This window comes from Suncus etruscus, chromosome 19, assembly GCF_024139225.1.
Source record: "Suncus etruscus isolate mSunEtr1 chromosome 19, mSunEtr1.pri.cur, whole genome shotgun sequence".
Taxonomy (NCBI): domain Eukaryota; kingdom Metazoa; phylum Chordata; class Mammalia; order Eulipotyphla; family Soricidae; genus Suncus; species Suncus etruscus.
Window position 1 is genome coordinate 3889697 of NC_064866.1, and position 26908 is coordinate 3916604.

Genomic DNA, 26908 nt, shown 5'->3' on the forward strand with positions numbered 1-26908 from the left:
TGATTCCAATGGAGGTCTCAAGTGACTTATATCAAGTAAGGAGGAGAGGAAGGATAGCCTCAAGGAGCGAATCTGCCTCTTTCTTTCTATTCCACCTCAACTACCTGGGAAAGTGGCTAGGAAGATTCAGGACTCTGAGCCTTGCTCTAACAAGGAAAGCAAAGTCAATCCTAGACCTTACACAGACCTTTTGAGTTTGTTGCCTTCCCTCACAGAAAAGAATTTCAGGATTGGGGCTGGAGCAATAGCACAGCAGTAGGGAGTTTGCCTTGTAGGCAGCAGACTCAGGACGAACCTGGGTTCAATCCCTGGCTTCCCATATGGTCCCCCAAGCCAGGAGTGATTTCTGAGCACATAGCTAAGAGTAACCCCTGAGCATCACTGGGTTTGGCTCAAAAACCAACCAACCAACCAACCAACCAACCAACCAACCAACCAACCAACCAAACACACTTCAGAAAAGTGCATTTCTTCAAAATAGAGAAAGCCCCAGTACTATAAGATGATATGCAGCAATTAACCCAAAACAAAGGCGTCCCCCCATCTTTTTTCCCCCTGTAACCTCTTTCTTGAACATGTAAAAGCCCACCTGGATCACTCTTCCCTTCCTCACCCTGCTGGTGAGAGCCACTGGCTCCATGTTTCTTTCCTGACTGGCTTGGTTTATTACTTCTTTGCCGCTACTGTCCTTCTTCAGACCCCTCTGCATGGGGTTTAGAAACATGGTGCCTTAGTATGACCTCACAACCTGTGGGTTATATTTTACACAGTACAATGTCCTATAGTTAAAGCATAAAAATACACACCTCAAGAGGAAAGATGTGGGCAACATATGCTCAGGTACTGTGTACCCAGGCAACATGTGAGTGTAGTTCATTTGTTATAAGTTGAGCTTTACAGAGTTTTCCCTGCCTGTCCCACATGGGGCTCCCACACAGGTAGAACAGGTAGAATGAGTATTGTTGCTAGGGTGGTTGCCGGAAGGTAGTTCAAGGTTTTGATATTCCTTTGCTGACATTTATTCCTGCTGGAGCTTCCTTGGTTGTGTTGCTGGTGGGATCATCTCAAGGTTTGGCATGTAACCAATGATAAGATAGCTCCAAGTTCTGTCTCTTGGTTTTCTTTCATCTCAAGAATTAACTTTTGTGTGTGTGTGAGCCCCTTCCCTACCTGCTCACTTGACTGCTTCATAAGTTTCAGTAAAAAATAATCTCACTTCACACACACTCACACACACACACACACACACACACACACACACACACACACACACACACAGTTCATGAATCTGTAGAGTGGGAAAGGGGGAAGCCTGGAGTGCTTCCAGTTACGAAGTTTCCTTGGTCACAGGTGCCAGAATAAGGTGACAGGGAATCTTATTTTGGAAATGACTGACTGGAGGGGAGAAGGAGTCTCCCATAGGTTACTGCCATAAGATACTGGACCTGCCTACTTGTCTCTCTGCCCAAATTGTGTTTGTATCACAATAAACAGCAGAAATCTGAGACAAACCCCAAATTGGGGTGCTAATCCAGGAGCAGCTGACTCCTTTCCAGGGGTCTGTCTTCAGACATCTGCTGATCTCTGTTCAAGTCCACCAGCACAGCTGCAATTTAGAAGCCCCAGCTCTTTGCATTCCTCCTGGGCATTCTGATTGTGGGGGAGAAGGAGCTCCTCAGTGTTGCAGGCAGGCTGGACTCTCCTGGGCTTTTCCTACAAACTCTAGAGTGGTGTTTGTGGTTCTGGAGGAAAAGCCCATGTATGTGGCCTTTTTTGTGTTGAGATAGTCTGGCTTTGATGTCTATTAGATTCGACTTTTCACTACTGGCTTCTAGTTACTAGGGACTTCCATGTCTCCTGGTGCTGGAGTCATTTGAACACACTGTAGAGGGGGTTTTAGAAAACACTTAACTGGGTTGCAGGAGCTTCATCCAGTTCCAAATTGGAACTGAGCATCCATCTGCCAAATCCCCCTGAACACATCCAGTTTCTCTCAAAGATGCTCAACTACTTAATACCACCAGGGGGTAGCAGAGGTACCTGGTTTCCTCTCCAGCAGTTGCCTCTCAGCTTTTTTTCTTTCCTTCCTCCTTCCTTCCTTCCTTCCTTCCTTCCTTCCTTCCTTCCTTCCTTCCTTCCTTCCTTCCGTCCTTCCTTCCTTCCTTCCTTCCTTCCTTCCGTCCTTCCTTCCTTCCTTCCTTCCTTCCTTCCTCCCTCCCTCCCTCCCTCCCTCCCTCCCTTCCTCCCTCCCTCCCTCCCTTCCTCCCTCCCTTCCGCCATGATTAGTGGGACTGAGAGGTTCCGGGTCCTATTATAGTAGAACTGAATGGTCCAGCCCAGCAAAATACGAGGTAGCACTGAAGTTCCCCAGGAACATTGAGCTAGCTCAGTTTGTTTTTTAATGTGGATCTCAGAAGTTAGCATTCCCCGGTTCTCTGGGTCCCACATAAGCCCTGGCTTCAGTGGAAGGCTTACAGAGGTTTCTACTTCCCAACCTAGATTCACAGAATACATTTCATTCTGAAATCTGAAAGTAGAGATGCCCCCCAAATCCTGGGCATGTTTGAGAAGTGGACAGCACTCTTTTACCTAGCACAACTGGATTTGCTCATGAATCTTGCCTTCTTGCCATAGAATTGAGTGGTGTAAGGAAATTGTTCCCTAACTTCCTGTTTCCCTGTGCCCAAAGAGTTATTTTTTGAAATATCCAACTTGGGTTTCTGGATGGTTCTCTCCACAGGAGAAAACAGACTAGGGTTATTTTTGTTTGTTTATTGAAAGAGCCCCGAAGGTACTCAGGAACACTCAACCTCATGGTGTGGGATGCAAGATTCAACACTTCATTGCTTGACCTCATAGTGCAGCTGCTCAGGCCAGTATTCATCTGTTGTGCAGAAGTCAGGCAAGCATCGTATGCTCTTCACCCCCTTGTACTTTCATGGGTAACACTAAGCTCATTTTTGTTTGGAGGTTACATCCAGTGGAGTTTAAGGGGCTACTTACCCTAAGTATTTTGCTTGAGGATTTATTCCGGCATCGCTAAGGGAACAATTCCAGCATTGTGTGGTGTGGGGGACTAACCCCACATACAAAGCATGTGCCATAGCCCTTTAATCTATCTCTGAACTCAAAATATTTCTTGCAACAGTTCTTCGTTTTATTCATGGCTCTATACTTAGGAAGCACTCCTGATAGTGTGTGGCTATCTTCTCCCCAAACTTCTTGTTTGTCCCACCTGAAGGATCAGAACTACCCACATCTGGAATGGTTGGGTAGAGGAGTCTGCCTGGGAGGAGAGAGGGGGTAAGAAAGAGAAAGAGGAGAATATGGCAGCAAGGAAGATGGAGAACAGCTGAAAGGGAGACAGAGAGCTCCTGAGAGAAAGAGGCAGAGAGCCAAAGGAGAAGCAGCAGAGAGAGGCTTCTAGAAAAGTTTAGCATAGAAGCATGTGAGGAAATAAATGCACCTGGCGGTCAGGGTCGTGAAATAAAGCTGGCTGACTCCTATGAAACTTTAACTGCCTGTGAAATTATTTCTCTGCTACTCCCCTTCTACAGACCCACAGTGGAAGGTACCATGCCAAGAAAGGCCTCACCCCCAAAACAGGACTTTATATTTTATATTAAAGCAGCAGTAATGCACAGTAGACTTTCTGGAGAGCCAGGAATAGCAAATACCTTACGCACTATACTATCTCTCCAACATCTAAGTTCAATTTTTTTTTTATTGTTTTGAGATCACATCCAGTAACACTCAGGAGTTATACTTCTGGCTATGTGCTCAGAAATTGCTCCTGGCTCAATAGACCATCTGGGACACTGAGGATTGAACCCAGGTCCATCCTGGGAAGCTGCGTGCAAGGCAAACACCCTACCACTGTGCTATCGCTCTGGCCTCTGAGTTCAAGTTATAAGTTTGTGGCTCAGGGTTAAAGTGCATGCCTTGCATGCATTCAATCCCTAGCACCAAAGTCAATCATCTTATAAGTCATCTCAGCTTGTTTTTCAAATTCCTCCCCCAAGTGATGCACAGCTCAATTTCCAGGAGAGAATGAGTCATTTAATATGCAGAGACTAGAGCCTACAGCTGGCTGAACCCTCACTGGAACTGAAAGTTCAGTGGCATAAGTTCGGTGTGAATCTTTAGGTCTGTTCTGTCTACTTTTTTTTTTTTAAAAAAGGGAAGACATGAAGAAGAGAAATTCATCAAGTACCTTCAGCATCTTCCAAAAAACAATTTAGTCTATTAACTATTGATTTGGGCTCAGTAGAAGGACTCATTACCCCTTACAAATAAAGAAACAAAAACTTAAGGTCAATAAACACTTGCTTGAAGATCAAGAGTGCTGGAAGCCAACTAGACTGTTCCTCCCTCTGATCCCCCATATTAGTTTCAGCAAAGCCAAACATACATGCTCTGGGTCACCACTGACCTCAGCATTGTCATGTCACTTGTGTTTGCCCCTTTGGCCTTTGGCTCAGTAATGGAATTGAAGTCAGTCTTGGGTTCCTTAAATTTTTTTCATGGATTATTTTTTTTGGGGGGGGCACACCTGGTGATACTCAGGGGTTACTCCTAGCTGTGTGTTCAGAAATCGCTCCTGGCTTGGTGAACCATGTGGGATGCCGGGAGATCGAACCACAGTCTGTCCTAGGTCAGCTGTGTGCAAGGCAAATGCCCTACCACTGCGTCACCGCTCCAGCCTCATGTTTTTCATGGGTTTTGAGGTCACACCAGCAGTACCTAGGAGTTACTCCTGACTGCACTCCAGAATTACTTTTGATGGGATTTGGGAGACCATATGTGATTGCAGGGATCAAACCTGGGTTACTTGTGAATAAGACCAGCGCCCTACCTGCTGTACTATCTCTTTGGCCCTGAGGTTACTTCATGCTGCTGCCAACCACAGTTGCAGAGTGTCTGGCATTCTTGACACAAATGGGTTTCTCCAACACTCACAATCATGGTAGAAGCAGATCATCCCATGCTAATCATCTGGTGAATACTCACCTGAGGTCAAAGATCACTGCTTTGGAAAATAAAAACCAAATCCACTCTCCCACCCATACGTGCCCAAAGATGTTCAAACCCATATGTTCTTGCGTTCCTTCCCCTTTATGAAACCCTCTCAAACATCTCAGATACAACCTTTTTAGTTCAGGGGGCTCAGCAAGATTCACACACACCTCTAAATTGTGTCTCCTCCATCCAGCGATTGCATATCCTCTGGCCTGCCAGATGGAAATTCTGGGGTCAGCCTGAGTCTTCTTCTTTTTGGTTTTTGGGCCACACCCAGTGACGCTCAGGGGGTTATTCCTGGCTCTGTGCTCTGAAATTGCTCCTGGCTTGAGGGTCCATATAGGATACCCAGGGATCGAACCCCTGTCTGTCCTAGGTCAGCACTTGCAAGGCAAATGCCCTACTGCTTGCACCACTGCCTCAGGCCCCAGCCTGAGTCTTAACCTTCCTTTAGTACCTTGCCCAGTGCCTGAAACTTAATGTGGTATTGTACTTGTATTAAAATATGGTTTTACAGTAATGTTGCATTATCTAGGTTGAATTGTTTATTAGTATGTAATTCCCCAAATGGAAGGGCTATGAAATACCCTAGAAATATAAACAGAGATGCTCCAAAAAGTATCTCTCCCTACCCTACCTCACCACCTCCCAAACTCAGGATTGCCCATGTTTCCTGGAGTGGGTCTTCAGGCTAATAACACTGCAAAGGAAGGAATTTGGGGCAGGCACTTTATTAGGTGGTTGCTTCTGTTCCAGAAAGGCTGGATGATTCAGCAATCTGCAGTGGCCTAACCAGTACCAGCCCCAGGAATGAGGCTCTGTTCTCCCTGCTAAGTGTGGCAGGCCAGCTGCATCTGAAAAGTCGCCGAGGCTGGACTCCAAGAAGCATCTCGGGGTCAGAAGTGAATCTGAAAAGCCTCTGTCACGTTCGGCTTCCATGCATCCAGGTTGGGCAGTAGGGAGGAGATGCCCATGACATGCCAGGTGGCCCCATCTGACACCGCGGAGGTCTGGTAGGATAGTAACTGCACACCTGCCTCTGCAAGAAGGCCTGAAAGCAAACAGATCTCTGCATTGGCACCAGGATGGAGGAAAGAGAAGCAAGAGGCCGCCATCTTGGATTTCAATGTCCAAGGTACAGAAGGGTGAAGAATTTGGAAACAAAGATGAGAAAAAAAAGCCCATACAATTTCCCTCACTGTTTTTGGAGACTTTAGGGAGAACCCTAAAACCCTGGCTGGGGGCAGGGCAAGGGAGGTCCAGTTGCAAAGACCTCACGGAATCTCCCAACTTGTTGGTTGTCAATTCTACCCAGACCAACAGCAAGGAAGAAAAATAGAATTTTCTGTGGGAAATTGGCCAAGATGATGAAATTAGGCCTGCTGAGATCTATGGGCACATGGACTGAATTTAAAGTTCAATTTTTCAAATTTGTTACAAATTCTGAGCAGGCAGAGCCCCGGAAAAGCAGGGCAGGTCCCCAAGATCCACCACTGATGGAGAGAAGGAAGTAAAGGACCCTGGAATGGAGGCAGTTAGGCTGGCCTCTGGGCAAACATCCTGCACTCAATAAGTGAGTTCAATGGACACAGCTCCAAAATGTGCTTTACTTGGGGTTGCCCATACTTGATAACCTCAGCTATCTCCTTCTCTGAAGGAGAAAGAAAAGTCTATGAAACCCAATGCCAGAACCCCACTACCATCATACCTGTTAGCCCTCCCTAACCCCTCCCTTCTCACCAATCATGGTAGGCAGCATGGCAGGGCTGAAGGACTGAGCTCGGAACATGAGCAGCGGCAGGCCCCGGCGGAGAGGCACTTCTGGTCTAAAGACAGCTCCATTGAGCGCTTGGAGCACGGGTGTAGTACCCTGCACCAAACCCACTGCCTGGTAAGGGGTATCTGCCAGGGCCACAGTGAGCAGGCCTTCCCCACTGCCCTGCTCCCCTGGCACGGCAGGGTTATGCGAAGTGGTGACCTGCAGGGAGAAGACAGGGAGGCAATCAATCCCCTTGCTATCTCCCAAAACCCCTTCTTGGGTCTCTAGGTCAGTTGGGTAGAGTGTCAACCTGGCCAGCAGGCCAGTGGGTAGGGGACAGGCAAAAGGGTTGAGCCTGGTGGCTCTGAGCATTATCTTCCTAGCACTGTTAAGAATCCCTAAAAAGGACAAGAAAAAACTTGGTGAGAATTGGTAAACGCTTGGGTGGAGGTGGGGGAAGGAACAGGGGATAATGAGGGTGTAGTGAGGGATCACATAGGGCTCCACTTTTTGCTTTTGCCTGGAAAGCACAGACAGACCTGGGAGGGTGACACCACAGGGTAGCCCTAGGGTAGCAGAGACTAAGAGAGTATAATGTGGAACCCCCAATTTGGCCAGCCACTCAGTTGCTGGTATGACAGCGACTGCACACCTACCTGCCTCTGCAAGAAGGCCTGAAAGCAAATGGATCTCTGCAGTGGCACCAGGATGGGAGAAAGAGAAACAAGAGGCCGCCATTTTGGATTTCTATGATCCATGGTTATAAAGGGGCTTTGGAAGCAGTGCCAGAAACCACACAGTCTGGGATTTTTCCCAGATTGACTTCAGCCATTTCATTATGGCAGGCTATGAAATGGGAGGGAGAGGTACTGTTCTGTAGTTTCCAGACAGCCTTCTCTCCTTTTTTGGCAGATGAAGAAATCGGGCCTCTCTTGCTCAGGCATCGCCATTGATTCAAGAAGATCCAGGGGTTCCTATTCTGTGGGAAAGGCTCTGAGGGAGGCTGGGAAAGTGCAGGGGAGAAGTTGGTTGGCACATACATTGAGGCCGGCCTCCTGTACCAGCAGCTTGGCGTTCACCAGGTTCACATCAGCCTGCTTGGAAGCTTCTTTCAAAAGGCCAACAATGACAGCAGGACTCAGACAGTTCCCCGCATTCTTCAGGGATGTTCCTGGGAGCGGGACAGAGAAGGCAGATAAGGCATTGGCCTTGCATGCAGCTGATCCTTGTTCCAACCCTGACATCATATAGAGTCACTTGAGCACCGCTAGGAATAATCACTGAGCACAGAGCCAGGAGTAAGTTCTGAGTACCAGTGGATGTGGCCCCCCAAACAAATAATAAAGCACACACAAACACACACGAGAAAAAGAGAAACTCTTCTGTAAAACTCAAACCAACTGCACTGCTCCCCAATCACTAGGCCCTGGCGGGTCACTATCATTTGAGAAAGGACACAAATAATATCTTTTTTTTGGGGGGGGGGGTTTGGGCCACACCCGGTTGTGCTCAGGCTGTCTGCTCAGAAATAGCTCCTGGCAGGCACGGGGGACCATATGGGACACCAGGATTCAAACCAACCACCTTTGGTCCTGGGTCGGCTGCTTGCAAGGCAAACGCCGCTGTGCTATCTCTCCGGGCCCACAAATAATATCTCATTCTTCTCTTGAGCTGGTACTCATGCGTTGCCAGCCTTAGGAAATGGGAGTAGAAGAGGTGAAATAAAACCAAAAGCTACTCTGTTCCCTATGGCCTGGGTAATAAGGTCCCAGCCTTCCCCAATGGAGGCCTCATCCTCAGCCTTCTCATCACATCTGCAGAAGCAGCTGGAGTCTGCGCTGTGCCCCCGTGAGGCCAAATGAGGGCGCTTTCCTCTTTCACTTAAGGTTGCACACAGGCTGGCAGCAATGGCAAGGACACGCTTTCGTCTGCCACAAAGCAGAAGCCCCTGGAACCCCCACTTCTCAGTTCAGGTTCACAGGCTCAGAGAAAGGTCATGTAGCAGGTAAGCCACAAGACTGACATCAGAATCAAACCTAAGGCGCTGTGTCTGGGACTCCCTGACCCTCATCCTATGGCCTAGAATGAATGCTCTATGTGGCCTCTCTTGTATCATATTCACTTTTATTTATTTTATTAAATTGGATTGACTGATTGTGTTTTGGCCATACCCAGTGATGCTCAGGGGTTACTCATGGCTCTACACTCAAAAATCACTTCTGACAGGTTTGGGACCATATGGGATGCCATGAATCAGACCGGGTCCCTCCTGGGTCAGTCACATTCAAGGCAAACACCCTACCATTGTGCTATCTCTCCTCCCCCTCATATTCTTTGTTTTTGTTTTGTTTGTTTGTTTTTAGTTTTGGGCCACATCGGGCAGCGCTCATGAGTTACTCCTGGCTCTATGCTCAGAAATCACTCCTGGCAGGCTCGGGGGGACCATATGGAATGCCAGGATTCGAACCACCATTCTTCTGCATGCGAGACAAATGCCTTACCTCTGTGCTATCTCTCTGGCCCCCCTCCTATTCATTTTTAAAATACTATAAAAAATATGACTTGTGAGGCCGGAGAGATAAGCACAGCGGCGTTTGCCTTGCAAGCAGCAAGATCCAGGACCTAAGGTGGTTGGTTCGAATCCCAGTGTCCCATATGGTCCCCCGTGCCTGCCAGGAGCTATTTCTGAGTAGACAGCCAGGAGTAACCCCCTGAGCACCGCTGGGTGTGGCCCAAAAAATATGACTTGTGAGAGGTAATACAAGATCAAGGCACTTGCTTGCACACCGGCCCACCACAACTTGATTCCCAGCATCATGAGTGGTCTTCCAAGCAACACTAGAATAAGTCCTGAATTCAGAGCCCCCCCAGGAGTAAGCCCTTGAGCATCTGTGCACTATGCCTCCTTAAACAAAAAAAACAACACCCCAAAAATCTCAAAAATCGATTGGTGAAAAGGAAGTCCTTTTTCTCAATAGCCTTGTGTGCTTGTTTGTTCGGGGGCCACACCAGCAGAGCTCAGATTTAACTCTTGAATCTGTACTCAAATTATTTTTGGTGGGCTAGGAGGGACCATATGAAATAACTGGGGATCAAGCTCAAGTGGACAAGAGCCCTACCTGCTGTAGCATCATCACTCCAGTCCCTCAATAATCTTTTTTGAACAGGTCTGTGCTCTGTGCTTGGGGGTTGATGCAGTGCCAGACATCACTCCCTAACCCCAATGCAAAGCATGTGCTCAGTCTGCAGAGCCTCTCTCTAACCCCCTCCCAGTGACTTTTGTGCTCCCCCTTTCCCCTTGCCCCCACAACACTCAGAATGTGGGACGCGAAACCACATGACCAGGGGACTTGAGTCCCTCACTGATCCATGATAAAATTGCAGTGATTAAACCCGGGGGGTTGTAAATTTAGAGTTCTTCTCCCCGTCTTCTGAAGCGTCCTCAGTTACCTTGTGTCACTATGTGGATGGTTCCTTTGGGGGACCCAGCCCAGGATCGTATCAGGGTCCCCAATGCTTCTGCCAGGACCAATCCAAGGTTTTGTGTGTGGAGAGAAAGCACTGGTAAGGAGCTTGAGCATTACCTGCAGAGAAAGGAGGATCAGGGCTGAGATCAGAAGATAGGAGGAAGACAAGATAACAGCTACTCAGCTCTGACCCCCAATTTATTTATTTTTTCAGTTTTCTAACTATGGTTGACAATGCTTAGTGATTATTCTTGACTCTGCACTCAGGAATCACTCCTGGCAATGCTCAGGGAACCATATGGGGGAGTGGTGTCCAGGGATTGAACCCATGCAAAGCAAGTACCCTCTCAGTTGTACTATCATTCCCACCATCCCAACCCCAAATTAAAGCCTTGTTGTCAAGACCTGGCAACATGTCGAAAGCAGAGAGCAGAGGGTCACACAGGCTGGGGGTTGTATGAATGTGTGTATGTATTTGTGAGTGTGGGTGTTGTGTTTGGGTGGTGCATGTGAGACAAAAGCCATCAGCCACCAATAAGAAGACAACAACATGTTCCTCTAGCTGAGGAGAGCTCTAGGATCAAAGATTAAACTCTAACATGTTGCAAGGAGGGAGGATGAAAGCATTTGCCCCCGTACTGAACTGCTACACCTTGTTTAGGGAGGACATGTGTCTCTTGTTTGGGAGAATCCACATGTAGACAGAGTACATAGGGCCATGGAGCACACAGAAGGAGACTGGGAGGCCCCTCTTGTGGACATCTCCTTCAATTTTTTTATCTTTATTTTCAAAATAGGATGTGTCCAAAGTCACGAAACATGGTGACTCAAAGTCATAATAAAGTCGTGTTATCAAGAATACAATACAAAAATCCCTTCCCTCACACCTATATTTATTGCAGCACATATTCACAATAGCCAGACTCATGGAAACAACCAAGATGCCCCTCCAACAGGATGAAAGGCAAAAGAAACTGAGGTACATATATACAATGTACTATTATGCAGCCATCAGGAGAAATGAAGTCATAAAATTTTCCTATACATATGGATGTACATGGAGTCTATTATGCTGAGTGAAATAAGTCTGAGGGAGAGAAAAAAATGCAGAATAGTCTCACTCATCTATGGGTTTTAAGGAGAATGAAAGACATTCTTGCAATAATTTTCAGAGACAAAAGAGAGGAGGGCTGGAAGTTCAATTCATTAAGCTCACCACAAAGAGTGGTGAGTGCAGTTAGAGAAATAACTACACTGAGAACTATCCTAACCATGTGAATGAATGAGGGAAGTAGAAAGCCTATCTCGAGTACAGGTGGGGCTGGGGTGCAGAGGAGGGAGATTTGGGGCACTAGTGATGGGAATGTTGTACTGGTGATGGGGGGTGTTCTTTACATGACTGAAACCCAACCACAATCATGTTTGTTATCAAGGTGTTTAAATAAAATATTATTAAGACATAAATAAAGTCGTGTTATACTTTCCATGATGTTTTCACTCCTCAAACACTACCTCTGTGAGGTCCACTGGAAGGGACATTTATACACTGGACAGTGAAAGGAGGTTGACAACACATATGCATCTAAGATAGTAAGTTTGGGGTTTTATCAACCAGAAAACACTATGAGGCCAAAGCCAGGAATGTCTTGAATATAAATTTCTGTTCCACATGAGGTTAAGATGCTATGGCTCTAGGTAAGTACTTTTACTAGCACCCTTTGAAAGAGAGACCCATCTAAAAAGGACTGAGTTAAAAATCTGGCAGGTGGTAGAAATCCAGCCGGAAGCTTAAGATGTGACAGAAAGAAAATACTCTTCATATCTTGTCTTCATAAAGACATTAACTGGCAGAGAGTTAAAGCAAGTATGGGCTTACGTTGGAAATAGCCTGGGAGACAGGACTGTCCAGCAAACCTTTATGTATAGGCACTGGGTCTGGGGGCTCCCTGGGATGATTTCTAAGGGGGAGGGCACAAAAAGGAGCACAAAAAAATGCAAGAGAGGAGACAGAATAAGAGCAACCCCAGAGTGGGAACAAGAGACAAAGCTGGTCCCGAAGATCATTTCATGCCTCACTTCTGTCTACTGTGCAAGGCCACAGTAATAGGAGTGCTTGTGCCAGCTCCTCTGAGTAAAAGAGGCTTCTAGTATTTTCTAGAAAACAAAGAGGGAGAGTCTGGAATAGCCAGATGTCTCCAGGCACTAACAGGACTCATATATTAATCTGTGTCTGAGATTAGAGCAGAACTAACCTGCAGTAAAGAATTGGGTTACAGAAATTTCCAATGTGTCTGAATTGTCTTCAGCTATCCAAAAATTCACTTTCATGTGGAATATGCCCTACCGAAGCACACTGACAAGGAAATAACAAAATGAATTCCTAGAATTAATAAACACTGATGATTTCCTAAGGGAAAGGGGCAAGAAGAATGAGATAGATGACCAGAGGGTCTTTTGGTAGTGGCAATAATGTCAACTTATAGATGTACATAAGTGTGGAGTGAAATCTCAGAAATTCCAGAATATTGTAAATCAATTATTGGGGGGAGGGAATAAAAAAACCCTAACTTTAAAAAATGTCTTTCCAAGGGGCCGGGCGGTGGCGCTGGAGGTAAGGTGCCTGCCTTGCCTGCGCTAGCCTAGGACGGACCGCGGTTCGATCCCCCGGCTCCCATATGGTCCCCCAAGAAGCCAGGAGCAACTTCTGAGCGCATAGCCAGGAGTAACCCCTGAGCGTCACAGGGTGTGGCCCAAAAAAAAAAAAAAAAAAAAACAAAAAAAAAAAAAAAAAAAAATGTCTTTCCAGATAAGATTGGGTGCATTCAGGGTTTGCTCCTACCAGGAGGGAGCACTGTCAGGAGGAACTCCTGAGCATAGAGCTGGGAGTAGCTCTTAAGCACCAATGAGTTAGGCTCAATGCTTCCTGTAAAAGGAAAGGAGACTTTCCATTCTGGGGCTTTATTATATTTTTTTAGTTTAATTTTTTTTTGGGGGGGTCACACCCGATGGTGCTCAGGGGTTACTCCTGGCTCTGTGCTCATAAATCGCTCCTGGCAGGCTTGGGGGACTCATATGGGATATGCCAGGATTTGAACCACTGTCTGTCCTGGATGGGTTATCTGCAAAGTAAATGCCCTACTGCTGTGCTATCGCTCCGGCCCCTACATTTGCTTTAATCTAAGTATTTTGAATGTTTTGCCCTTAAGTAACAAGGAGACATTTGTGTTTCCATTTAATGTAGCTGGTTTTCCCTTTCATGAAAAGGCCTCAAATGTCTTTCATAATTCATATTACTATGAATAATTTACAGGCTTTGACCACTGAAGGCAAAAAACCCCCAAAAATCCCACATTTACAAAAGCTTCAAAAGGAAAAACAGAAGGGCTGGCAGAAGTTATGCTTCAATGTCAGCCAAAATTATCAAGAAGAAATGAACTGGGCCAGAGAAATAGCACAGCAGTAAGATACCTGCCTTGCATGAGACCAATCCAGGAGGGATCTGGTTCGATTCCTGGCATCCCATATGGTCCTCCAGCCTACCAGGGGTGAAGATAACTGCAGAAGCCAGGAGTTATCCCTGAGCACCGCTGAGTGTGGCCCAAAAACTAATCAATCAATTAACAAATAAAGTTTGAAAAACATGAAATGAACCTGCTCAGAAACCTAGATGCTCTGTGCCCTGAACTATCAGCAGAGGGAGAAACACAAAGGCATGAAAACACACTCCAAGTGTGTTTAGAAGCATTTGCTCTTTGGGTTCCAGGTCAGCCTGTCCTACCCCACCCCAGAGGGCCCTTACTTCTTTGGGAGGTGAAGGAGCACGTGGTACACAAAGCCAGGCAAGCAAATCAATATGGCAGGATTGATACAGGAAAGAAATCATTCTGTCTCTCTTGAGCCACAGCTCTAAGCAATGAGATATCAATGCTGGCAGGAAACCAGAAGTGCCAGCTGCTGCCAAGGCTGAACTCCCTCCCCAAAATCACTCTCCGCACCCACTCACACTCTCTGGCTCTCATTTCATCAGGAAATGCTCAGGCAAGGAGATATCTGAGCAACAAAGGTGCTTTATATTGTGGGTTAGTCCTTGAAGACTCAAAACTTGGCTCAGAAGAATGTGGCTGGCTTTCTTTGTTCTTTTCCTTCCTTCCTTCCTTCCTTCCTTCCTTCCTTCCTTCCTTCCTTCCTTCCTTCCTTCCTTCCTCTTTCTTTCTTCTTTTTCCTTTATTTCTTCCTTCTTTCTTTCATTCTCTCTCCTTTCTCTTTCTTTCTTTCTTTCTTTCTTTCTTTCTTTCTTTCTTTCTTTCTTTCTTTCTTTCTTTCTTTCTTTCTTTCTTTCTTTCTTTCTTTCTTTCTTTATTCTCTCTCCTTTCTCTTTCTTTCTCTGTTTCTTTCCCTCTTTTCTTTCCCTCTTTTCTTTCTTTCTTTCTTTCTTTCTTTCATTCTCTCTTTCTGTCTTTCTGTTTCTTTCCCTCTTTCCCTTTCTTTTTTCTTTCTTCCTTCTTTCTTTTTTCCTTCCTTCCTCTCTCTTTCTCTCATTTTCTTCCTTCCTTCCTTCTTCTCTCTTTCTCTCCCTTCCTTCCTTCCTCTTTCTTTTTCCTTTCTTTCTTCCTTCTTTCATTCTCTCTTCTTTCTCTTTCTTTCTCTGTCTTTCTGTTTCTTTCCCTCTTTCTCTTTCTTTCTTTCTTTCTTTCTTTCTTTCTTTCTTTCTTTCTTTCTTTCTTTCTTTCTTTCTTTCTTTCTTTCTTTCTTTCTTTCTTTCTTTCTTTTCTTTCTTTCTTCTTTCCTTCCTTCCTCTCTCTCTCATTTCCTTCCTTCCTTCCTTCCTTCCTTCCTTCCTTCCTTCCTTCCTTCCTTCCTTCCTTCCTTCCTTCCTTCCTTCCTTCTTTTTCTTAGGATTTAAAGAATAACATTCAAATTCCAAATTTAGGCTATAAACAGTGAACGATGAATACAATATGGTTTTAAAATATGAAAGATTTTTATGGAGGGGGATGACTGGGGAGGGCCCTTATTGATGGGTCTGGTGTTGAATGTATAAATGGAAGTGTAACTACCTGTGTAGTTAAATCTTGGTACTACAGTGAAAATGGTTTTAAAAAATATGAAAGATAAAGGATTTGAACTGGGCTTTTTTGTTTGTTTGTTTGTTTGGTTTGATTTGGCTTTTGTGGCCAGGCCAACAGTGCTCAGGGGTTACTCCTAGCTTTGTACTCAGGGATCATTCCTGGTGGGATTCGAGGGGCCACACTGGGAAATGTGTGGAATGGCACGGGAAAAATCAAATTTGGATAGTCTGTATGGAATGAAGCTGGAAAGACCAAACAAGTCTTTATGAATGAAGGGGGGCAACAAGGATCTCAAGATCTTGGGCTTCCTTATTCATGAAGTTGGTTGGTAACCAACCCCCAAGAGGCAAGGGATATCTAAAGATTGAAAGAGTGTGGCAAGGTAGAAAGGTAAGTCGGGCTTGGCTTGGAGAATGGCATATGCCAAAAGGGTCCAAGCTAAGCAGCGAGGAGCAAAAGACAGAAAATCACAATGCAAGGAAAGAATAGAGTTTGTGTGTGTGTGTGTGTGTGTGTGTGTGTGTGTGTGTGTGGTGTGTTGGGGAGATCTTTAGGGAAAGACAATAACCAGGATTCTAAAATGGAATGAGACGAAAACAGAAAGATAATACAGTAGGTAGCGCATATCCTGTCAGCCTGGGTTCAATCTCTGATCCTAGAGCACCCACAGAAATGACTCCTGAGCACAGAGTCAAGAGTAACCCCTGAACATCACCAGATGTGGCCCCCTAAAAAATTAAATAAATGAGAAGTGCTCAGGGAATTTAGCAGTGAGATCCTCCGAATGAGGCATTCTCCAATGGCCGCTTCCTTACCCTAAGTGTCTGCCCACCTCCCTGGGCACTCCCTCACTCCAAGGCCATGTGGAGAACAAAGGGCCCTTTCTTCAGAGGCAAGGACCTGGGACCAGCCCCAGTCTGCTTCCAGGAGACAAAGTAACAGGATTAGGCAGGGTCAACCTCCAGGGCCAGGCGAAAAGAGGGTGGCCCATCCCCCAAAATCTTGGGGTGGAACTCCTTACTTCCAAGGCTGAATGTGATCACTATGGCAGGCTTCTCATTCCCAGAAGTATGATGCCCTTCCCCATGACACGTCCCCAAGATGGTACTTACAACACCCGTGAGAGATTTCCCCTTCACCATGTCCACGAACTGGATGGCAATTTCCTCCCCACAGCGGCTCTGGGCTTCCTTGGTGCTGGCCCCAAGGTGGGGACAGCTGATGACATTCTCATGGTCCACCAAGGCTCGGTTCCGAGGTGGTTCCTGCCGGGAAAGACACTTCTTGGCCCCTGGCACCCATGGGCTACTCAGGGAAAGAGGGCATTTGTATTAGAAAGAGGGTAGTAGGGATGTACCTTCTATGCCCTTTCAGGAGGCTCACGGATTCAGTAATCAGCTCCTCACATAGTGTTCTACCATGCACAGTGGTCAGATTTTTTTGTTTTTGTTTTTTTGGGTCACACCCAGCAGCACTCAGGGGTTACTCCTGGCTCTGCACTCAGAAATCGCCCCTGGCAGACTGGGGGACTATATGGATGCCAGGATTAGAACCACCGTCCTTCTGCATGCAAGGCAAACGCCCTACTTCCATACTATCTCTCCAGCCCCATGGTGGTCAGATTCTAATCTCAGCTCCAACACACTGGCTAACTCCGTGCCTTCAGTAAACCCTGCAAAAACGAAACACCATTCTCCCTTCCCAAGAAAGAAATTAAAAGGCCCCATTTTCTAATGTTACTGGAGTGATTAAATGCATATTTCTTTTTTAAAATCTTTATTGATTGATTGATTAATTGGTTGATTGGTTGTTGGACCACACCCAGCAGTGCTCAGGGGTTAGTTCTGGCTCAGCACTCAGAAATCACTCCTGGCAGGCTGGGAGTCCATATGGGGGCCGGGAATCGAACCACTGTCCATCCTGGGTTGGCCACATGCAAGGCAAATGCCCTACTGCTGTGCTATCTCTATGGCCCCTAAATGCGTATTTCTCAACTAGACTTGTTACTCGTGTTTGTCCTCATCCCATTGCATGCACCTTCACCTCACTGCCAGCACTTAGCCCAGTGTCAGTCTCCCAACAGGAACTCAGGGCTGGTGTTGGTTCTTCCCCAAGACAGGCTGTTCACCTGGGCACCAATACCCCAAATATCTTCCTAGCCCTGTTTGCTGGGCCTGCCTTTGAAGTAGCACTGAGGCTCCATATCTCTTAGGGTCTTTCTTCCTAGAGCGCTCTCAGCTCCTAGTGAGTGTTGGCCATATTGCCCTGTGATACTCAGTCCCATATGGTCAGGGAAGATGGAGGATGGTGCTACTAGGAAGGAGTCACTTAAGAGTCAACACACACCTGCCTCCAAAGCACTGTATAATTAGGAATGATGATATTAATCTACAGTGTGGCCTGGACAAGGAGCAGAAGGTTGACCTGGACAGATGCAGAGATGGGCTGGAGTCCAAGGTCTCAAGGCTAGTAACCAGCAACACCCATCTGCCTACTCTGACCTGCACTCCTGACACTGAGAGAGCATTTCCTGAGAGGAAATGCACCTGCATCACCAGCCGGAAGTGAGAGCTGTGAGGGAAAAACAGATGAGCAGAGACCTAGGAAGAGCAGCCGCTAAAGATGGTGATGGGGTCGAAGAATCAGGATGTTTCTAACCATGATCATTTTTCTCCTAGGGAAAATGAATTTGTGGATACTGGAGTGGAGTTTTTTCTTAAGAAGGATTTTAGCTCCTCAGAGACTCATGGTAAGGGATTACCACCTTTACTTGGCCTAAATTCTTCTCTTTATCCAAAGCCAATGACAACAGAATCCATATCTATTCGACAACAAGCTAGACACAGATGGGACCACTTATACTAGCAGCCTGGAGGGTAAAGGAGAAGGATATGGGGTGCATGCTGGGAATGGGGAGTGGAGGGAGGACAACATTGGTGGTGAGAATGGTCCTGATTCACTGTCAATATGTACCTAAAATATTACTGTGAAAGATTTGTAATCCACTTTGGTCAAAACAAATATAATAAAAAATATAAATTTGTATTGAATCACCATGAGATACATTTACAAAGTTGTTCATGATTAAGTCTCGGTCATAAAATGTTCCAAAACCCATCTCTTCACCAGTGTACACTTCCTGCTACCAATATACCTAGTTTCCCTCCTACCCATAGACTGCAGATATCTATCGCAGATATTTTTCTTCTCTCTGTCTCTCTCTTCCCCCTTTGTTCTTTAAGCACTGTGGTTTGCAATACTATAAACGAAAATATGCCATGCATATCACTCTATTTTTTTTCAGCACCCAGTTTTTGTTCAGAGGGATCATTTCCAACTATTATTGTCAGAGTGGTCCCCTCTCTGTCCTAACTGCACTCCCCTCTGCACCCCTGCCTTTGTGGGAAGCTTCCTATCGTTGACCAGTCCTCCTGGTCATAGTTTCTATAGTCTTTGGGTTTAAATAAAAAAGAGTGTGGCAATATTGCTCTAAACTCTTAACCTAAGAACCAATTTGCTGCTCTGTTTCTCTCTAAACATAGCAAGAGTCAAGGAGACAGACACAGGAAGTTGAGTCCTACTTCAAGCCAGAGTTTGGCAGAAAAATAAGAAGTCTGCCTCTGCTCCTTATGGGATATGATGTCTTATGCTGAGGGACATAATACTCAAAACTCTAAGGTGTTCCTTTTGCGAACACAACTGTTTCCTTTCTAAGAATTGAACATAGCAAGCCCAAGACCTACAAACATGGCCTTCCAGGCCACAAGCCTCTTCTGCCTCCCCAGGAACAACAGGCACTTACTTCTGTGAACACATCGAGAGCAGCTCCAGCACAGTGACCAGACTGCAGGGCCCGGAGTAAGGCCCCTTCATCCACAATTCCTCCCCGGGCACAGTTCACCACACGCACCCCCTTCTTGCACTGAGCAAAGGTGCCATCATTCAACAAACCTGGAAGAAGAAAGATGCTTTATGCAACAAGTAAGGATGCAGTGTCCTGAATGCTCTTCCTGAACTAGAGTTACCCAAGCTCCCCTCTGCACAGCCAATTCTGTCCCCAAGGGCCTCTCGTCCTGCCAGGTAAAAGCCACTCTGGTCTTACCTCTCACCTCAGACTCTGGGGCAGAATTTAGGGCAAACTCTGTTTATTTGTGATTTTGGAAGTACACAGTTAACAGTGTTTAGGGCTTACTACTAGTTCTCTGCTCAGCATCACTCCTGGTGAAATTCTGAGAACCATATGAAGAACATGGGGTCAAACACATCAGCCACACATATGGCAAGCACCATACCCAATGGCAGTGATGCAGACCCTTATTTAGAAACTTCTGAAAGGGGGACTGGAGCGATAGCACATCAGTAGGGCATTTGCCTTGCATGTGGCTGCCCAGGATAGACCTGGGTTCAATCCCCAACATCCCATATGGTCCCCCAAGCCAGGAGCTAAGCGCAAAGCCAGGAGTAATCCCTGAGCATTATGGGTGTGCCCCCCAAAAAAACACTAAACAAACAAACAAAAGAGAAACTTCTGAAAATTTCCTAAGACATTATTGTTCCCAGTAGGTGCTAGAAGCAGAAAGGCCTGCAGTAGCCCCAGAAGGAACCCTAGAGTTATTGATCATACTTGTTCATACAGCTCACCAGCTGCCATTTTTAGCCAGTAGCCTCCTATCCTCCTCCATGTGAGGCAGAGCTGACCAGCAAAGCATCACCATGTTCCAGACTAACAGAAAGCTGGGTAGGACCTACACACAGTTCAGCTCTTAGTGATGCAGGAGGTTCTGAGCACCCACCCTTATCTGCTCAATGGCTGCCATGGCCACTTCATGGGGAAGGGTGCATCTACCTGTGGTGGAGGGCAGGAGAGGCGTATGTACCGTGATGAAATCACACAGAGGCCAGATCTCTTCCAGGGGCAGCTGCTGAACTCCAAAGGAGGCAGAGACCTCAGGGGAAATGATGGGGTCATACCCTATGGTCTGGTCAGGAGAGAAAAAGAAAAAGAAAATGGCATCAACGATGACCAGTGAGGAGCCCTGTTTACCATTTACCATCAATCAAGCTCTATTACCAGGGTTTTTGCAAACATTATTATTTTCTTTTATTTTTTGATATTTTATTTAAACATCTTGATTGCAAACATTATTATTATTATTATTATTATTATTATTTGGTTTTTGGGTCACACCCGGCAACATGCAGGAGTCACTCCTAGCTCTAAACTCAGAAATCGCTCCAGACAGGCTCGGGGGACCATATGGGATGCAGGGATTCAAACCACCGTCCTTCTGCATGCAAGGCAAATGCCTTACCTTCATGCTGTCTCTCTGGCCATGCAAACATTATTTTAATGATTAAAACAACACAGTTCATGGGCTATAGAGACATAGCACAGCAGTAGGGCATCTGTCTTGCATGCAACCCAAAAAGGTCCTGGTTTGATTCCTGGCATTCCATGTGGTCCCCCAACCTGCCAGGTGAGATTTCTGAGTGCAGAGCCAGGAGGGACCCCTGAGCACCGCTGGGTATGGCCCCAAAACCAATCAATCAATCAATCAATAAACAAATAACGTTAAAAAATAACAACACAGTTAAATTCTTTGTACATTAATTTTTAGGGGTTCTACCCAGCTCTGTGCTTGAGAACATTTTTAGCTCTTGTAGAAATACATATTTAATTATAGAGTCCTGAGTTTTTTATCTTCCATGCTGCTACTTCAGCTGAGCCTCCTTCATGAGTCCTCCTACACCCCTGAGGCAACCCCTTTTATTAGCAACCACAAACCCCTCCCAGAAATAAGTTAGTCTGACTATCAGGTAAGATTACACAGGAAAATGGGAGATAGGATGACAAGCTTTGTGTCCAGAGGATCATTTCTGGGGATCAATTTGAGCTGGGCCACATGCAAAGCAAGTGCCTTAACTTGCTGCACTACTTTTCCAGATGGTTATTTAGACTGTGGAGTTCACAGAAATGGGACTAACACAGTAGGATTGTGCAGGTTTCTGGAAGTGTCTGTCTTCCTGATCAACCAAAAAAAAAAAGAAACCCAAGAGCAACCATCAACCATAACTGCTTGGAAAAAGTGAAACTTAGAAGTCCTGAGAAAGTCAGGAGCCCAATTTAGGAAAAAAAAAAAACAGTTAAACTCGTGGGGGACAACCAGAAAAGGGGGTTGGCTGTTCTCAACCACCTTGTCAAGAAACAGGAAGGGGGCACAGTGAAAAGGAAGTGGGGGAGGTGACAGGGCAGGAGTGGGGGAGATACAGTGCAGATAAAGGGGACCAAGCTGTGGTACCATCTCGGTTGTAGAATTCATCATTTCCCCCTCCCTTTCCTTTGCTTTTCAACTTTTCCTCCACAAATGTCTTTTGAAATTAGGGACACATTAAAACCATTTTAGAAATCATGTGGATTCTAGGTCAAATGCATCAAATGCAGCCCTTCTAGAGAAGAAACCAAGTGACCCCAGCAGAGGCATTATGTTTTAGGACCCCATTTCTCTCCCTTAGCTTGGTAGGTCTACCCCAAACCATCGGCAGGGACTCAGGGAAAGAACTTACTCCCTGTGTCCTATCGAATCACAAGCTCAGCCCTGTCAATGATCTACATGGGCCTACCCTCATACAGAACCTGCTCTGTCCTCACTCTTAAGAGGGACAGTCCAAGAGAAGCTCCAAACTCATGCCATCACAAATCTTCTTTGTCTGCAGGGTCAGAAGCTCGATGAACAATGGCCGCAATCACATCAAATGCAGAGCTACTGTGTTTTCTCAGGGAGGAATAAAGGCCAGCATAAACCATGGTGTTATAAAGCCAAGGCTGATGAAGCGAGTGACCAGAAATCTATGACCTCTGTGATATCAGGAGTCACACTGGGGAGCTTCCCGGGTTCTGGCTGCTACCCTGGCAGAGCTGGCCTCGTGCCCCAGAGCTGTTGGGGAAAGGAAATAAGCTTCTCAGGAGGTTAGCAAGGTCTTGACTCAGCTATCTTTCAGAGTCAGGGTTATTATATTCATCTGCAGATAAGACGGGGAAAGAATTTGACTGAGAAAATACTGTACTTTTCTATTGGACATAGTTCAGGGAAGGGGCCTTCGTGTTTGGGCAGCAGAAAGACAGTGGGCACAGCAGACACAGTTCCATAAAAAGTGAGATCAAAAGTCATAGAGGGAAGTAAAAAAATATGTCAAAAGTGAGCGAGGCAATCCCACAGTGTAAGATATCTTCGCTGTTAACTTTGCTGGGTATTTGTGAATCCAAGAACAGTCCCCAGAATGAGAAATTACTTCCCATCCCCTTGTCCCCTTTCGGGGGAAGACCTTGGTAATATTTATCCGCAGCAAATAATAATCCACACAGACAAGAAGGATAGGGTGTAAAAGATTGGGCAAAGAGAGCCAGAGAATCCTCCTGCAGCCGGCAGCTTTCGCAGAAGGCCCCTCTCCCCTGTCTATCAAGCTATTTATTGCCAACTCCACAGCGCCCCACCTGGAAGGGCTAGGTGGGGCAATAGTCACAGAACAATCCTAAGGAAACACTTTTATATACCACAATTCCAAGGATAATCTTATGGAAACTGTTTCATATATTATACCACAGAACCCTAGTTCCTGCACCAACTGCTGGAACTCTCCCTGCATCCATAAGGCACCTTTCTAGAACTTGTGTCTATGTGGGAGATTTTCAACAATCACTGTATGGGTCAAAAGGAATGCTAGATCATCAGCCTGTCCTAAAAATCTTCTGTCTAGTGACAGGCACTAGTAGTGACATGTTCAGAGGCCCTAAATTCAGGGCTGAGATGAGGGGAGCAGGTAAGGACACCCCGAAGTTGAGTTTGACTCTACCACATACTGGTTCTCTCTGATCTAGAATCTATTTTTTTTTGTGTGTGTGTGTGGGGAGTTGGTTTGGGGCCACACCTGGTGATGTTCAGGGGTTGCTCCTGGCTATGCTCTCAGAAATCACTCCTGGCTCGGAGGACCATATGGGACTCCGGGGGATCCAACTGCAGTCCGTCCTAGGTCACCCACGTGCAAGGCAAATGCCCTATCGTTGCTCCACTGCTCTGGCCCTTAGAATCTATCTGGTGACTTGCCTGGGCCTCAGTTTTCTTATCTTGAAAGGGGGAAAAGTATTGATCTCACAAGGTTACTGGAACACTGACTCAGGGACAGAACACCTCAGCAAACACCAGCTGAAACTAAAACAATCAGTGACAACTGGTGGCTCAGGTCCAACGTTCATCCCTCTGTGCTCATGTCAACCACAACAGCACAAACTCAAAGGCCACTGCTGCTCAGAGAAACTGGCCTATTTTTCAGAGAAATGGTAAGGAAAGGCAGAGATCAAGTCCTGGTTGTCTTTCAGTCTCTTAGAACCTTTGGGGGACATGAATGAGTCACAGCTGAAGCTACCACCTACATTTAGTAAGAATGGCCTAACCATTTATTTAGACTGGTATGAAAAAGTGGTGCAGTTTCATGCAAACACAAGGCCTCCCCCATGCTTGGAAGTCTTCACACAGATGCTAGTGGTCTATTAACAGCCTAATCAGTGATAAGAGGTCAAATAAACAGCCAGATCCTAACTTAGGATAAGACCCCCAGGTGCCAGGAAAAGAAAGAGATTATAAAGATAGTTCCCTTGCTTTGCAGATATGCTGCAAAACACCCCCCTTCCCCGCCACCCAAAGTAGCATCCTCAAGGTAGCGCCCCTGAGATAGGCTTTCAGGTTCACTTTAGTTCTCCAAGTTTCCACAAAAATCCCAAACTTGTCATTGGACACCTTTCCTGAAGCACTGCTCAGGACCATTCCACAGAGAAGGTGGCAGCTCACTGGATGAGACATGTGCAGAAAGCACTCAGCATCTCTGTTTTTCTTGGACATTCATCTCTAGTCTGTCCCTTCCAGGCTGCAAGTGTTGTTCCTCCCTGGACACTCCCCTATAGTACCACTCAGCTCTTCAAAGGCCGCCATTATGGCTGCCAGATTTGGATTGGTAGTGATCCGAGTCCCTTCAACTTTTTCTTAAAAGGAAGAGACATGAGCACCTTCACTGCATTCTCTAGCTCCAGAATCTTATCAACCATGAGACCCTGAATGTTGACAGATCTCACTGGTGGTCTGGCTAATACAGAAAATACAGCTGTCACTACTTCCCTAGCTCTGGAAGTCATACTTCCTTCAGTGCTACCAAAGCTACATGACCTCCATTCAGCTATTAACTGCACTGCACAATGGTCCTTCTCCTTCCTAAACTCACTTTTGACAAATCCCTCTTCATCTAACATTTACATCGCAGCTTGGGGAGGGGGTATATAGAGTGGAGGTATATATATTCTAGATACATTTCCCATTAGGGAGCCAATTGTTATAGTATTCTTATGCTTTTTCTCACCTACTTATTTCTGCATTCTTACTTTTTTGAGAGTGGGGTGGTAGGTCACACTCAGCTTTGTTCAAGGATCACTTCTGGTGGGTTTGGGGGACCATGTAGGGTGCCAGGATTTGAACCTGGGTTAGCTGTCTGCAAGGTAAGTGCCTTAGCCACAATGCTATCTCTCTGACCCCTGTTCTCTTAGTTATTAATAATTATCCTGATTCTTGTACCTACAAATGACCTATCATCCAAGGTGCTAAAGAGAATTTTGAGCAGAATCCTACAATGACCTGTACAACTTCATATCAGAGACAGATTCGTTCTTCAACCTTTAGCACCCAGGTCATGATCTCATCTCAACCTCAAGGACATCACGAAGATCTCAACCAACAAAGTCTTGCTCAGGAGTCCCTATTTGCAAAAAATGTCCAGTGTTGAGGAACTGTGAAAATGAAAAGCTATCTATACAAAGTATTCTATCCAGCAGTGTAAAAGTATGGTAAGTCTGTTTAGTCTAAGACTTACAATTTTACTCTAAATACATGCACAATCTGTTAGCTCTCTAGGCACAGAATCGAATGCGCTTCTTGCATTAGATTCATAGAAACCCACAGGAAAAAGTCTGAGGGGATACCTGAAAACTTGAGGTATCTGTGAGAAGCCTATAGTTGAGACGGCAGTCTTAGCTACGGTTTTTACTTTTATGAGAATGCATTCACTTATTATGATGATGAAATGTAGTTTTATATGATCAAGAAGATGATATCTGGAATTTCCATCATCTACTGGTCTATTTCCAAAGGGTGAACAAGGAATGTCCTTCATTCATAGTCACTGTGTATCGTAAATAATTCTGTGTAAATGAACTTCAGTCACAATAAAAAAAATAAATAAAAATAAAAAAAATATAATTTGTGTTTAGTAAAAACTAATCATATGTCCTATCTGGATACTTATCAGTTATCTCTTTCACAACATATCCAAAAATCTTCCTTCCTTGTCCATTAAAAACCATGCTTTCCACAACTGCTGGAATATCAGCTGAACTTTGAATGACAGAATACCTTCGTCCAATTACAAAATTCACCAGTACCTAGAAATATACTGGAGGACTCAGTTAAAATGAGCATCTGAGGTTACCAAATGTAGGGAGCTCTAGAAACTGAGTTGACCCTCCATAGCATTCTATGAGTAGATTCTTTGTGTACATTCGACACAAATGTCCAGAGGCATAGGCCAGCATTCACAGCATCCTTGAGCAATCTCTTCCCATCAAATATTAGCCTGAGGGGTATCCGTTACTTCCAGACCCTGATGCCCAAGGTTTAACTACTCATCTTCTATGTCTCTCAGAAGCAAAATAGCTGCTCTGTGCCAGATAAATAGGCACATTTACCAATTTCTTCAATTATTCAGGAATTGAGATGAACCTTTTAGTCTCAACTAAATTGCTATAAAGTGCTTGACTATGATATTCTGGATCTAGAATGTGTGCGTCATGGAGCCACAGGAAGAGGAGTGGATGTAAAATGATTTTCACTGACTACATGACCTGCTCCTACCCCAAACTGCTGTTTCATCAAACATTCACTTGTCTGGTGATATGTGTTGAGTTTTGCATAACCCCTGATCTCCTTTTCAATCAATGTCAATTTTCCATGAGGTAAATCTCTACTTAATCTCTTCCAAATTTGGAGGGAGAATAATGGGATCTTGTTGACCCTGTATTTCCTTATCATGATCTGTATTCATAACAAAGTGCTCTCTCAGGAAACATACACTTGAGTCTGCCTTTCCTAGACCATTGGCTGACATATTGGTTTAAATAAATATGGTAGGAAAGTGGGCAGGAAAGGAAGAAAGCTGTTCAATATGGTATAAAGATTTGTAAAGCTATGGAGGTGAGAAAGGAGAAAAAGAGGAGGGAGCAAAGAAAAATTCCATAGACGTGCAATGTGAAATTTTTCAGATTTACAAGACTCTTTGCCTAATGTTTAACTCAAACCTCCTGGGTGCTACAGCAAACATGGTATGGTCTGTCAGCAATCTCAGACACTGTGTTCCTGGCCGGTTACTCCCACAGATCCTTATCAGGGTTGAGTGGCCTCCACTTTGCAAAGTCTCTGAGATGAACCTGGGAGTAGCTGGCAAGCCCTCTATCAATCTACACTGGCAGGGGTCCTCAAACTTTTTAAACAGGGGGCCAG

At 45.5% G+C, this 26908-nt stretch overlaps 1 protein-coding gene across 1 annotated transcript in view; it reads right to left on the reverse strand.

Annotated features, from left to right (window-relative positions):
- Positions 1-5546: 5546 nt before the first annotated feature.
- PHGDH (phosphoglycerate dehydrogenase) overlaps positions 5547-26908 on the reverse strand; it is a 36679-nt gene continuing 15317 nt past the window's right edge. The window contains 8 exon segments of the mRNA XM_049765923.1: positions 5547-6070; positions 6760-6997; positions 7819-7949; positions 10229-10304; positions 10306-10362; positions 16427-16579; positions 19117-19265; positions 20161-20293. Coding sequence (XP_049621880.1) covers positions 5916-6070; positions 6760-6997; positions 7819-7949; positions 10229-10304; positions 10306-10362; positions 16427-16579; positions 19117-19265; positions 20161-20293 — 1092 coding nt within the window. The 3' untranslated portion in view covers positions 5547-5915.